At 57.0% G+C, this 12,452-nt stretch overlaps 1 protein-coding gene across 5 annotated transcripts in view; it reads right to left on the bottom strand.

Annotated features, from left to right (window-relative positions):
- Positions 1 to 12,452, bottom strand: part of CCDC88C (coiled-coil domain containing 88C) — a 124,838-nt gene that overhangs the window by 34,608 nt on the left and 77,778 nt on the right. For all 5 annotated transcript variants that reach the window (XM_059059318.2, XM_067027891.1, XM_067027892.1 and 2 more), the window contains exons 13-16: positions 9,932 to 10,116; positions 5,309 to 5,446; positions 2,732 to 3,772; positions 93 to 220 (exon numbers count right to left, since the gene is read on the bottom strand). In XM_059059318.2, coding sequence (XP_058915301.1) covers positions 93 to 220; positions 2,732 to 3,772; positions 5,309 to 5,446; positions 9,932 to 10,116 — 1,492 coding nt within the window. The remainder of the gene's footprint in view (positions 1 to 92; positions 221 to 2,731; positions 3,773 to 5,308; positions 5,447 to 9,931; positions 10,117 to 12,452) is intronic.

Raw genomic sequence — 12,452 nt, 5'->3', positions numbered from 1 at the left:
CGTGGAGCCTGCAGGGTGCGGGGGGGGGGGGGGCGCTGGGACGCAGGCGTGAGCCATGAAAGCCTGCAGCCACCCAGGGAGGGGGTCCTCACGTGTCACTGTTGCTGCTGTCATCCCGCAGCAGCAGCTCCTTGTGGAGGCCGAGCTTCTCCAGTTCCTGGTTCAGTTTGTCCAGCTCACTGCTCAGCTGCTGGCTCTTCAGCTTCTCCTGCACCAGGTCCTGTGGGGACAGTGAGGACGAGTGTGGGAAAGGAGCCCAGCAGAAAGGGCAGGAGGGCCGGGCGCAGGCCAGTCTCAGGGCTGAGCGACCACCTTCTCGAGCCGCGGCCAGCCCGGGTGTCTCGAGGGCCGGGCAGGCGGTTCTATGGGGACGGTGAACCTCAGGGATGCCTCCAAAGGGAACGGATGAGCACACCTTCCCAGCCGCCGGAGTTGAAGACACCAGAGCACGCGGCAGCGTGTCCAGGAAGGATCGAACGTGCTCCAAACACATCCAGACAGGTGTCTGAAATACCACTTACGGTGACCTTTGAGGAGCGGGTTTGAATTCTGTGAATGTGGTTGCCTTTTCCGCAGAGTAATGGATCAATAACTATTTAGTTAGCTCATTGCAGAGAACTCAGAGCAAAGTATAAAGAGAAGAAAGATTTCACTTTCAACACTGGTTTTGATTTACTTCTCAAAAGTGGACGTTGACCTCATTTCGGGGTTCACTTACTCTAGTCCACACCTCTGTAGCTCTCCAGGTAGTTATGCTGCTTTTTTGCCCAGTGTCACAGCTACGTGCACACACGAGGACCCCCTACCACGCTCCAAGGGCTGGAACGGCAGTGTGACGGAGGGCGGTGCTCGCCAAACGTTCCGGGGTCGCTCCCTGGCTGCAGCGTGGAAGGGCCAGTGCGTGATCTTCCAGCTGCCTCTCCCCTGCCCTGGGAACTGCCCGAACCCCACGTTGAGATGGTGGAGCCGTGAGATCAAAGCCGCCTGGGATGCTGAGCCCCAGCACAGAGGACAGGCTCTCCAGAGAGTCACCTGGACTCTCGTGAAAGAGAAACCAGCCTTGGATATGATAAGCCCTGCGATTCTGGGGTCATTCGTTACTGCAGCATAACCTAACCTGTGCTTACGGAGGCAGGGGCTATGGGTCAGGTTGGTGTCTTGCATCTCTCCCCAAGAGTGTACCAATCTGCCTGCACTGACCGTCAGTGATCTTCTTTTTAATGTGGAGACCTCTCCGTGGTCACCAAGACTATTTATTTTTCTTCCTCGGCACACAGCTGGAACACATTTCCCAACCTCCCTGGCAGTCAGGTGCGGCTATGAGACCATATTCTGCCCCATGAAGTGCGGTCCTTCTCTTCTTCATCTAGCTGCTGCAGGCAGAGGAGCCAGAAGAGGGCTCCACCGTGGGACAGCCGGGCCACATTATGGAGGGCACCAGGTGTCTGTGAACAGTCACACGGAACTTCCACACGTGTGGACACTCGGCTTCTGTGATGGGCCACTCAAGACGCTGGAGTCGTTTACTAGAGCAGTGACTCACCCTGAGGCGCTGCAGGAAAGCCTGGAGGAGCCACGCAAAAACTACCGGGGAAAAGTAAGACACATATTTACCAAGAAACCGTAAAACAGTCATACCCTTTCATTCTGTAATTGCACTTCTAGGAACATATCCTAAGAAAATAAATACATTCGTGAAGGTGCATGTGTGCAAGGACGTCCAGTGTTTTTCTAAAATTTATTTATTTATTTATTTATTTTTGGCTATGTTGGGTCTTCATTGCTGCACGTAGGCTTTCTCTAGTTGTGATGAGCGGGGGCTACTCTTCTTTGCGGTGTGCGGGCTTCTCATTGCGGTGGCTTCTCTTGTTGTGGAGCACGCGCTCTAGGCACGTGAGCTCAGTAGTTGTGGCATGCGGGCTCAGTAGTTGTGGCACGTGGGCTCAGCAGTTGTGGCACACGGGCTTAGTTGCTCCGCGGCATGTGGGATCTTCCCGGACCAGGGCTCGAACCCGTGTCCCCTGCACTGGAAGGCGGATTCTTAACCACTGCGCCACCAGGGAAGTCCCAGTGTTATTTAAAATAGTGGGAAAAATCAGAAACAATCTAAATGTCCAGAAAGCAATCACAGTAAGTCCATAAAATCAATACCTCACTGCCATTAGAAATCATGGCTTGAAACCTATTTAATGTAATGAGAAAAAGTATAGTAATAGAGAGAAACAGAACAGGGCTAGGATGGAGAAGGTAGCGTATCAAGTGTGTGTACACACAAACGCACAAGGAAAAAGAAGAAATAAAATACGCTGGACTGGGCTTCCCTGGTGGCGCGGTGGTTGAGAGTCCACCTGCCGATGCAGGGGACGCGGGTTCGTGCCCCGGTCCGGGAAGATCCCACGTGCTGCGGAGAGGCTGGGCCCGTGAGCCATGGCCGCTGAGCCTGTGCGTCCGGAGCCTGTGCTCCGCAACGGGAGAGGCCACAGCGGTGAGAGGCCCGCGTACCACACACAAAAAAATACGCTGGACTATTAGCCCTGGTTATCTCCAGGCAGTGAGATCGTAACGGGTGATGTCTACTTCTTCTTTATGCTTCTGGGCACCATTCTGTTTAGAAGCAGGGGACAAATGCCAGGGGCCTCTCCCTGTCTCACCTCTATTCCAGAAGCACCTGCCGGGCAGCACGGTGACCCTGCCAACACCCCACTGAAGGGGCCGCCCGCCCCCGACTCACCTCCCTCAGGGTGGTCAGCGTCCTCGTGTGCATGGTGACCTGCTTGGTGAGGTCCCTGTTGCCCTTCTCCAGCTCCTTCAGCCTGCCAGCTGCGTCCCGGCAGCGGGCCAGCTCCCTGTCCAGCGCGCGGCTCTCCCTCTCGGCAGCGGACAGCTTGGCGGAGCTGTCGTCCAGGACGGCGTCCTTGAGCTCCACCTGCTGCCACAGACGCCGGGCCTCCTTCTCCAGCAGCTTCTTGTCCTTCTCCAGCTGCGCCACCTCCTGCTCCAGCGCCTTCCGGTCCTGGCCGGCCCGCTCGAGCTGCCTGTTGGCGAGCCGGAGGGCCTCCAGGTCGCGCTGCAGGGCCTGGTTCTCGGCCTCCAGCTGCCCCAGCTCCCGCTCTAGGGCCTGAGCCTTCTGGCCGCCGCTGTCCAGGCTCTGCTGCAGCCGCAGGTTCTCGGCGCTCAGGCTCTGGTAGCTGAGCTCCAGGCGCTCTGACTTCTTGCCCAGCGCCTTGAGCAGCTCCACGCTCTTCCTCAGCTCCTGCTTCTCCCGCTCCAGCTCCTGCTTCTCCCGCTCCATCTGGGCCACCTTGGCGCCCGTGAAGCGCATGGCCTCCACCATCCTGCGCAGCTCCAGGTTCTCCTCGTCCAGCTGCCTGTTGTCCAGCTCCAGGCCGGCCAGCTGCACCTGCACGTTCTGCAGGGCGTCTAGGGACTTGCGCAGCTGCCGGTTCTCCAGCGCCAGCCCGCGGCTCTCGCGCTCCATGGCGTCCGCCCGCTCGCCCGCCGCCTGCAGGGAGCTCACCCTCTGCGCCAGCCTCCCCTTCTCCTCCTCCAGCCGCCGCAGCTCCCGCTCCAGCTCCTGCGCCCGCCCGGCCTGCTCCTGCGCCCGCTCCAGCTCCAGCCTGCTCAGCCGGCCGCTGGCCTCTGTCACGGTCCCGTGCGGGGCTTTGCTCTCCTGCTCGTCCTTCGCGCGGGCCTCACTGCTGGCCTGCGACCTCTCCCGCAGCGTCCACACCGTCTGGTTGAGATGGTCCTTTTCTTGTTCAAGGTCCCTGATCTGCGGGAAGACACGACAGGAGAGACAGCGGCTGCTGCACAAACGTATTTCGGTGAGTTGGGGCTAAAGTCTGATTTAATCTGGGGGACCAAAGCATAGGCCCTAAAAGACCATCCCATCATGTACCCCCAAAACATCCTAACGGTCCTACTGTATAGCACAGGGAACTATATCCAATAACTTGTAATAATCTATAATGGAAAAGAATCTGAAAAAAGAGTATACACACACCCCTGAATTGCTTTGCTACACACACACACACACACACACACACACACACACACACACACACACACACACACACACACACACACACACCTGAACTGCTTTGCTGTACACCAGAACTGAACTATACTTCAATGAAAAAAAAAAAAAAGAAGTCCTAACGTTCCCAGGGGTTAATATGGACACAAGATGAAGAGCATGGAGACCCCTATGGAGACAGTTCAAATTGAAATGCCTTCACAGCGGCCAGGATGATTTAGAAACAAAAACCCCATCTCTCTCCCTCCCACGTAAAACGACGATAGTGATTCCGTTGGTACGTTGATCCTGGCCGCCCACTCTGTGGGCTCCCCTTACGCCACTGCCCTCCTGCCGCCCCTGCACAGGATCCTCCCTCCTCCCTGCCCCCCCCCACCGGTCTTCAGCATCACTGGCTCCCCCTCCTTCTCCAGGGCTCGGCGTGAGCAGCTCCTCAGGAAAGCCTTGCACCATGACTCCTCGGCACCTGCACCCGCAGGATTCTCTGCGTTACTCCCTCAAGAACACACGTCTGAGACTGCCTTGCCTGTCGCCTGTCCTTCTGCCTCTACGTAAGCCGCATGTGGGCAGAGGCCCTGCCTGTCTTTTCACCCAACGTGGCACCATCCCATTCCCCCCATTTTTGCTCTCCGTCAGAAGCTGAAAAACTCAAATACTGGATACCCCAGGCTCCCTCGCAGGTAGCGGTGGCCATGTGTTGGGTGTGGCCGATAAGACGTGACAGAAGGTCCCGGGAGGGTTCTCCTCTGCCCCCTGCCCTCCAGCTTCTTCTTCCCGTTCCCTGAGGGCGTGCGGCTGCCACTGCTCAGACCGGGAGGAGCAGGAGGAGAGGCCTGGCCCCTGCACGGCATCACAGAGCCTTTGCACCAGCGCTGGACTTGCCTCCTTTCCGGGAGGCAAGCGAACCTCGGGCGCTCCGTGTGACGCTACAGACGTTTGGAGCTGGATCGTTCTTTGTCACGCGGGGCTGGTCCTGTGTGCTGCAGGACGTTCAGCAGCCATCCCCGGCCTCCACCCGCCACATGCCAAGAGCATCTCCTCTCTCCTCCCCAAGTCATGACAATCAAAATCGTCCTCAGGAACTGCCAGTGTCCCCTGGGGGGCAAGTGTGCCCCCCACAGCTGACTGAGAGCTGCTGGTTTGAGCTGCAGCTAGGCTAGGTAGCTGGTAATGCACGTTTCCCCGACGGACTCCCAGGAAGTGGCTAAATCCTGGACTCTCCCTCCTGCAGGGAGGGGTTCCAGGGGAGGGACCTGCTCCGGAGGTGCCTACCTGCCGGGCTTTGTCAGCCTTCAAGGTTTCCATGTCGCTCTGCAGCTGTTCCTTCTCCCTGATCAGCTCCTCACTCAGGGTCTCCAGATCCTGGCTGCTCTGCTTCTCCCTCTCCAGCTGGGTCTGTAACTTCTCGATCTGCAGGCCCAAAAGACCCAGCGGGCAACAGCTGGCTTCACGAAGTGAACGACGTTTTAAAACAAATCCCACACTCACCAGCCCCGCAGAACACTTTAACGGGCCTTTTCTCAAGGGACAGTGTCCAGGCGTCGCTCTGAAGGGACCTCCCTGCCCACTCTACCCTCAGCTCCTAACCCACGACTTGCATCTCCAGCTCACGGGCACCATCGGTCAGCCTCCTCCCAGGCCACCTCTCCTCACCCTCACTGCCACGTGCCCAAGTGCCTCCGGGCTCCCTGCTCCCATTCTCAGGCCTCGTCTGCTTTCCCAAGGGTCAGACCACATGCCCGGGGCCACCGCCACTGGATGTCCCACGGATTTCCCTTGGTGACACTCCTATTCGCCCAGCTGCTCAGAGTGAGTGGTCTTCTGCCGTGTCCCTCCTTCCTCTCTCACCCTCCCGTGACTCTGTCCCCAAGTCCTGCCCTCTCTACCCAAGCTGCTCCACCGCCACTGCCTGGCTGGGGCCGGGCCACCTTCCCTCTGGCCTGGACAACCATCCAATCACCTCCCTGACACCGAGCTCTTCTGCTGGGGTCACCCTGCCTGACCTTCCTAAAACATGAACTAGCTTCTTCATCGCGTCTAACACCTGGATGAGGTGGTGAATCCTGACCCTCGCTCGGGAGGTCCAGGGCAGGGCCTGAGATTGGGCTCCTAGGCAACGCCCGTGCTGGCGTCTGCACTGGGAGGGCTTCAAGGCTGCTGTTCCCCTTCCCGCCAACACCAAACCCCTCAGCGTGGGGGACTGGAGTTGGGAAAGAGGCATGACTCTGGTGTCACAGGGACAGAGTTCAGAGTCCAGCCCCTCCCTACTAATGACGTCACCACGAGGAAGTCTCTGTAACTGACGCAGGACCAGCAGCAAGCATCCTTGAGAGCTTCTGTCACTGCGTCGCGCTCAGCACACGCCTGGCAGGCGGCGGGCGCAGCAATGTTCGCTGGCCCTCCCCATGAGAGCTGTGGGCCCGGCCACCCACAGAGCTCCTGACTAGCCGTTCTGAATTCTGACATGGTCCTAAATGATCCTGATGTGCTGGTTCGGGATGGCTGTTCTGAAAAAAACAGATGGCAAAGACCAGATGGTTCTCGAAGCTCTGAAAGATCTTGGACCTCGGGCCATGACCCCGAGATGCCCAACGACCCCCGTGAGCAGCAGGTCTGAGCCGAGGCCTCGTGCGGAGAGCTTTCCAAAGCTCCCGGAAGGATGGCTGCTCTAAAGCAGACTCTGAGTACTTGTCCTTGGGTGAGGGGCGGGCACGCTGCCTTCCTGGCTCACAGATCTGGGAGGCTCTCAAACCCTCACAGGAGGAAGCAGCAGGCAACACTTCTTCCCCTACCAGCGGGGAGAGCTGGGCCGAGCTCATACTCCTACCGTCCTATCACATTGTCAGCACCTCAACCCCCTGCCCCAACCCGGGGACCCCAGGACTGGGCAGCCCCACCCAGCTGGGGTCGACAGGAAAACACGCTGTAACGCGGCAAACATCTGAGTGGTTCTCAAAAGCAAGAACGTATTTCTAATCCTTCCTTATCTCTGCCCCACTTCCCGGCACAAGGCCTGGGACTCGGCGGGGCACCGGGGATCACCTCCGACGGTAGAGCCTACGCGTGAGACAACGGCCTTGAGGAATAAAGGCAACGAGCAGTTGCTATTATTAACCGAGTACGGGCCCAGAGGGGGCTCAGCGACTTGGCCGAGGCCTCGCGGTGAGGACGGGACAGAGCTGGGACACACCCCCGTGGCCGACGCCCCCAGTCCTCACTCACAGACAGGGGGACCTGCTGGCTTACCCCCAGCCTTACTGTGAATAGCCTGTCCCTGCTGCCCCTTCTCTCCCAGAGAAAGGAACATTATTCCGACCTTTGCATTTCTCGTCGCTGTTGCTTCTGGTCCAAAGATGTGATCTCCCCAGGTCCCACACCCGCGCCATCTCTCTCCTTTTCTGGTCCTTTTCGCCATGGAACCAGAGCCCATCCCTGAAGGACCTCGGTGCCCCTGGGGTGAACTCGCTGGGCTGAGATGTTGGGCTGGCTGCAGGCCTTCCAGCCCCGAGAGGTTTCCTGTCCTTCCTTCCTGAACACCTGGCTCGGGCTGCAGGTGCCACTCCGGGATCCAGAGCGTGTGGGTGCCAGGGGGGCCCGCCTCTCAGCCCCAGGCTGCTCTTTCCTTCTAGTAACAGGCCCCCGAACAGCTGCCCCCTTCCCCTGAAAATAAGGGTTCTTAACTTCTCGGCTTAAGGAGTAAACTCTTGTGACATCAACGCAGATTCACAGTCGCAGGAAGGAGGCAGCTTCTCTAAGGTCCATGGAAGTTTTGCAGGTTAGAGGGGAGGATATTAACTTCGGGGAACGAACCAGGGTTTCTACAGACATTTCGGACCTAAGGAAGCTCGCAGCCTGGGCTACGCCTGGGGTGTGGAAGAGCCAGGCTGGCACCAGTGGGACCTGGGGGTTCACTGATTGACTGAGTGTCAGCTGCAGCCCAGACAGGACACGTGGGGAGGTGCCGAGGAGGGTGGGATGGCTGAGGCTGGAGGAAGGAAACTGGGGTGAGCTGGGCTGGATTAGGGGCCGGTGAGCCCTCCAGCTGGGGCTGAGGTGTCCACCCATCCAATGTTAGGGGGCGCCGTCAGTGCTGGGCTCTGGGGGGAGAGATCAAAACCACGCCTGCCGGGCCAGGACAGGTTCGGTCAGGCCGCGGGCAGACAGAGCAGGATGGGGAGAGGCGCTCTGGCGGGCAGAGGGCCGCCTCCCAGGGGTCCCGGCACCAGACACAGGACAGCCTGGGAACTGTGGTACCTCCCTCCTGCCAGGGATTCTATGCCGAGACATGCCTCCTAAGGACCGCGGCAGGAGGGGCTGGTGTCCCACCAGGGAACTGACCCCGAGAGGAAGGAGGAGGGTGGGGGCCCACTGCCATCCTGTTCGTGCAGAGGAGGGGCCAGAGCGATTCACGAGGGCGGGGAGAAGCGCGAGCGGTCATCTCAGAGCGCTGCTGGGAGCTGGGCCAGCGCTATTACATTGCAGGCTTGCTGCCGCAGACCCGCGAGGACCCACGGAGTCAACGGCTCTCATCTTTCTAAAGGCTGGTTCTTTTTTATCTTGGCCGAGGTTGAAGTGCCACTTATAAAGACATTTCCTGGGCTAGGGCCATGTGAACCTAAAAAAACCTAAACTGTCTAGCTGCCTTCCCCATGCTGTGCTACACAGAGAGACACGGCATGAGATGGGGTGGGGTTTTCTATTGTCCCACGAAGACGGGACAAAATGCTTGTCGGCTGAAATGCCGCACGGCACACAATGCTTCAAAGGGACGAGAAGAGCGAGTCATCAAGCCTGGGAGGTCCCATGAGGGGGCTCCAGAGACCAGTTCAAAGAAGGAGGGGCCTGTCCCAAGCCTCACACAGAGATAAGGGACCAGAGCAGCCAGGACCAGCGGAGCCCAGGTTTCTCCCTGCAGCCCGTGTCCCTCCCACCGCCTGTGCAGCGGTGAATGACACTGGCAGGACTCTGGGACACCCGGAAGCACCAGGCCTGCGTGGCGGTCAGCAAGCAACGGGGCTCGTGTCCTCTTCCTCAGCTGGACTCTGGCAGCTGGTGTGCTCGGAGCCCACGATGCAACCGTGCCATCGCGATGTGGCCTAGGCGTTCTGAGGCCCTCTGACCTGGAGTGACCGAGACTTGGAGGCGATCCCTAGCCTCTCAACGGCCCCTTCCTGCACCTGAGACTGAATCCCCAGTGCAAATGGCGGGGCGGTGGGGGGGTCCTCCTAACTGTAGAAGGAAGACTGCTCTGTAAGCCTCTGTCTGTTCTCCCAGATGTCTGGGTCCTCCTGTGCTCCTGCGAAGACCCAGCAGCTGTCCTGAGAGGCAAATACAGTTCAGCCATCTCTTCTTCCCCATCTCATAAAGTGAGAGGAAGGAGTGAGCACTGACCCTGTTTTGCCACCAGCAGCGCCCTAAAATGCCCGTCTATGGTCCCTACTCCCGACACACGAAGGTATGTCTTACATCATTGCCTCCTCTCCCTTATGACCCATCTGATGCTTTTTCACAGTCCACTGGTTTCTTTTCACTGAGCCCTTACCACGTGCCAGACTCCTTACCTACACTAGCTCATACAGTGCACGCAACATGTATCAGGTGGGAAGCCCACTAACCCCATTTCACGGATGAAGACAAGGAGGCACACAGAGGTCAAGTACTGTCCGAGACATTCCCTCAAGGCAGTGCAGGCCCAAGCCACGCTGCCTCTTGACTCCTCTCACAATTTCTCTTGTTCTCCTATTATTGTATAATTAACCGCGGCTGCCCTGGCTTCTGCTTTTCTCCCAGCGGTGCATCCTCACGGACACCTGACTGCCCTGCCCGGCCACCGACTAGTCTCTATAGGGCAGACCGGGCTGGGGGAGGGGTTTCCACCCGCCTAGGCCGGGTTACCTTCTTGTTGAGCTGGCGATTCTCCTTCTCCAGCTCCCCACACTTGAGGTTGCTCTCCTCCAGCGCCAGGGACGCGTCCTGCAGCCCCTGGATGGTGCTCTGGAGGCTCTGGTTCTCCTTCTCCAGCTTCAGGATGCGGCTAGAGGAGCACTCGTTCAGCTCAAACACAAACGACTTCCTGGAGGCTGAAGCACAAAGTTGAGTCAGGCCCAGGATCCAGGAGCCTCTGCTTCTGGCCATGAGCTGGGGCCATTGGACCCCCATGCCCTGGGTTTGAGGGGCCTGGGAAGGGCTCCCATAGGTTGGGTGGGTGCCCCCCATTTCACATGCTGCCATCGCTGTTAGTGCCTGAAAGTCCCTCAGGCAGTTTCGATCCCCCTGCTGGCTCAGCTGGGCCCAGAGCTTAAGAGGAAAGCAGATTACAGTGAAGAAGCCAATGCAAAAGACTGTGTTAACTGCTGGGAACTGTTTTTTTACCAAGCTGCTAACCAAGTTGACCGACGGTACAACTCAAGGGTCTTAGAGCCTAACAGAGATGGCAAATAGGCGACATTTTCTGTGCCAGCTCTGAGAGTAGTGGGAGTCTGGGTGGCTCAGCAGGAGGGGCACGATAATCGACTAGTTATGTCTGCCACTGGTGGCAGAAGGCTCTGTGGGCACGTATGCCCAGTACTTGCCATCCCTGAATAAGGTCCTCTGGACAGAGATTTCATTTTGTAATTTCACGATTACATTGACAAAAAATGAGATAGTATATGTAAATTGCTTTAAAAATTCTAAGTGCGATGAAAATATAAGCTAAAGATAGAAAAAGGGAGATCATCTACTCTGCTTTCTTTCAAAGAGCTCGAATACAAATGGAGAAGGGGGCATGGACCTGAGAGTCAGGAATGGGAGTTCTTAGCTCCTTCCTGCCACCAGCGGGTGCATGACTTTAGGTAAGTCATGGGGCTTTTTCAGGAGGAGAAAGGAACGTGTTTGAAAGTCCTTGAAAGAAGGGGTTGGTGTTATTCCGTCCCCGCCTGTCCCATCAGTGCCACGGACTCAGCTCTGGGAGGTTTATGACACTGCTAAGAGGGCTATGCCCCGACCTGCTTCTTACTCATCACCCCAGGGGCAGGGGTACATACAGGACGACGGCTTCCATAGTGAGCCCACCAAGCTAGAAACAAGTGTGTGTGTTCAGATCCTCTGGGTGATCGTAAGGACTAAAAGGCATGTGCCACCCTCTCTGAGTTCTCATCTTCCACCGAGGATAGCAGTTCAGACCCAACAAGACTGAACGTCCTCAAGACCCCAAGCAACAACAGGCAGTGAAGCAGTGGAGGTGGACGGAGTGTCCGCCGCTCTGACCCAGCCCCAGCGCTGACGCACATAAGCACCACATGCTTGCAATATATGAAACTACGCTACAAATGAAACAAACCTCAACTAAAACTCAGCTCATTCTCAGTCTGGGATCACTGGGACAGTACCTCGGCAGCATTCATGAGAAAAGAACAATTTCTAATTGGGGTGAAATATATTTAACATAAAATGTACCATTTTAAAGTGTACAGTTCTGTGGCATTAGCTATATTCCCACTGTTGTGCAACCATCACCACTATCCACCTCCAGACTTTTTCATCATCCCAAACTGAAGCTCTGTACTCCTGGGGACTAATTCCTAAGGTCCTACAAGTTAAACAACAGCGCTGACCACAAGCTTCCTTTCTTCTTCCATAAAAGCCAGTGCTTCAAAGACTATCACTATGACACAACAGTTTACTACTGAGTGCTATGCTCATTAGCACCCCAAGCAACCAGAGTGATGGGATGTATTAGCTGTCCCTTCTTGCTGGCCGTGGGCCAGGTATGGCATCATGTTTCACTGTCTCCTCCTATGAGGCAGCTTCATTACCCCCATTTTGCGGATAAGGAAACTGAGGTCTAAAAGAAGTCACCCAGCTAACCTCCAGTGGAGGAGCCAAGACTTGAATCCAGGTCTTTCTGAATCAAGAAGGCGGCACGCCACACACGCAAAAGTATATTCAGGCTCTGCCTGCATCACGCCTTCATTCAAGTCAATGTTCGTTAGCTCCCAGCTAAGCACCGGGAGTTGGGAACACCGAGAATAAATCATGGTCACTGACCTGAAAGGGCCCACAAACTATACTGAGTAGTCATCTGAAGGGGTGAGGCTTTCTGACCCCAAAGGTCACCCTGGTTTCTAACAGAAACACTCTCATTTGGTCTGGGACTGTCCCAGGAGGCCTGCACCACTTCTCTGCTCCGCCAGGGGGCAGTGGTCCTCCCCGATGGACCTGTACTCCTCCCAGAGCCGGGAATCAGGGTGACCCCACCCTCAGCCCCCAGCACAGAGGGCGGGCACCGAAGCACAGATACGACGAACTTCCCTCACAGATGAGCAGTTTAATAAGCTGATTTTTTTGGTCTGGAACTGATGGGACCCCTCGAAGAGAAGACGTTTCCAGCTACATTCAACGACCTTGCCATTATCTGAGGGGGTGTTCATCAGAA

This window comes from Kogia breviceps, chromosome 3 (genome assembly GCF_026419965.1).
Source record: "Kogia breviceps isolate mKogBre1 chromosome 3, mKogBre1 haplotype 1, whole genome shotgun sequence".
NCBI classification, from domain to species: Eukaryota; Metazoa; Chordata; class Mammalia; order Artiodactyla; family Physeteridae; genus Kogia; species Kogia breviceps.
Note: the sequence above shows the minus strand (reverse complement) of the source record. Positions and strands in the feature narration are given on the sequence as shown.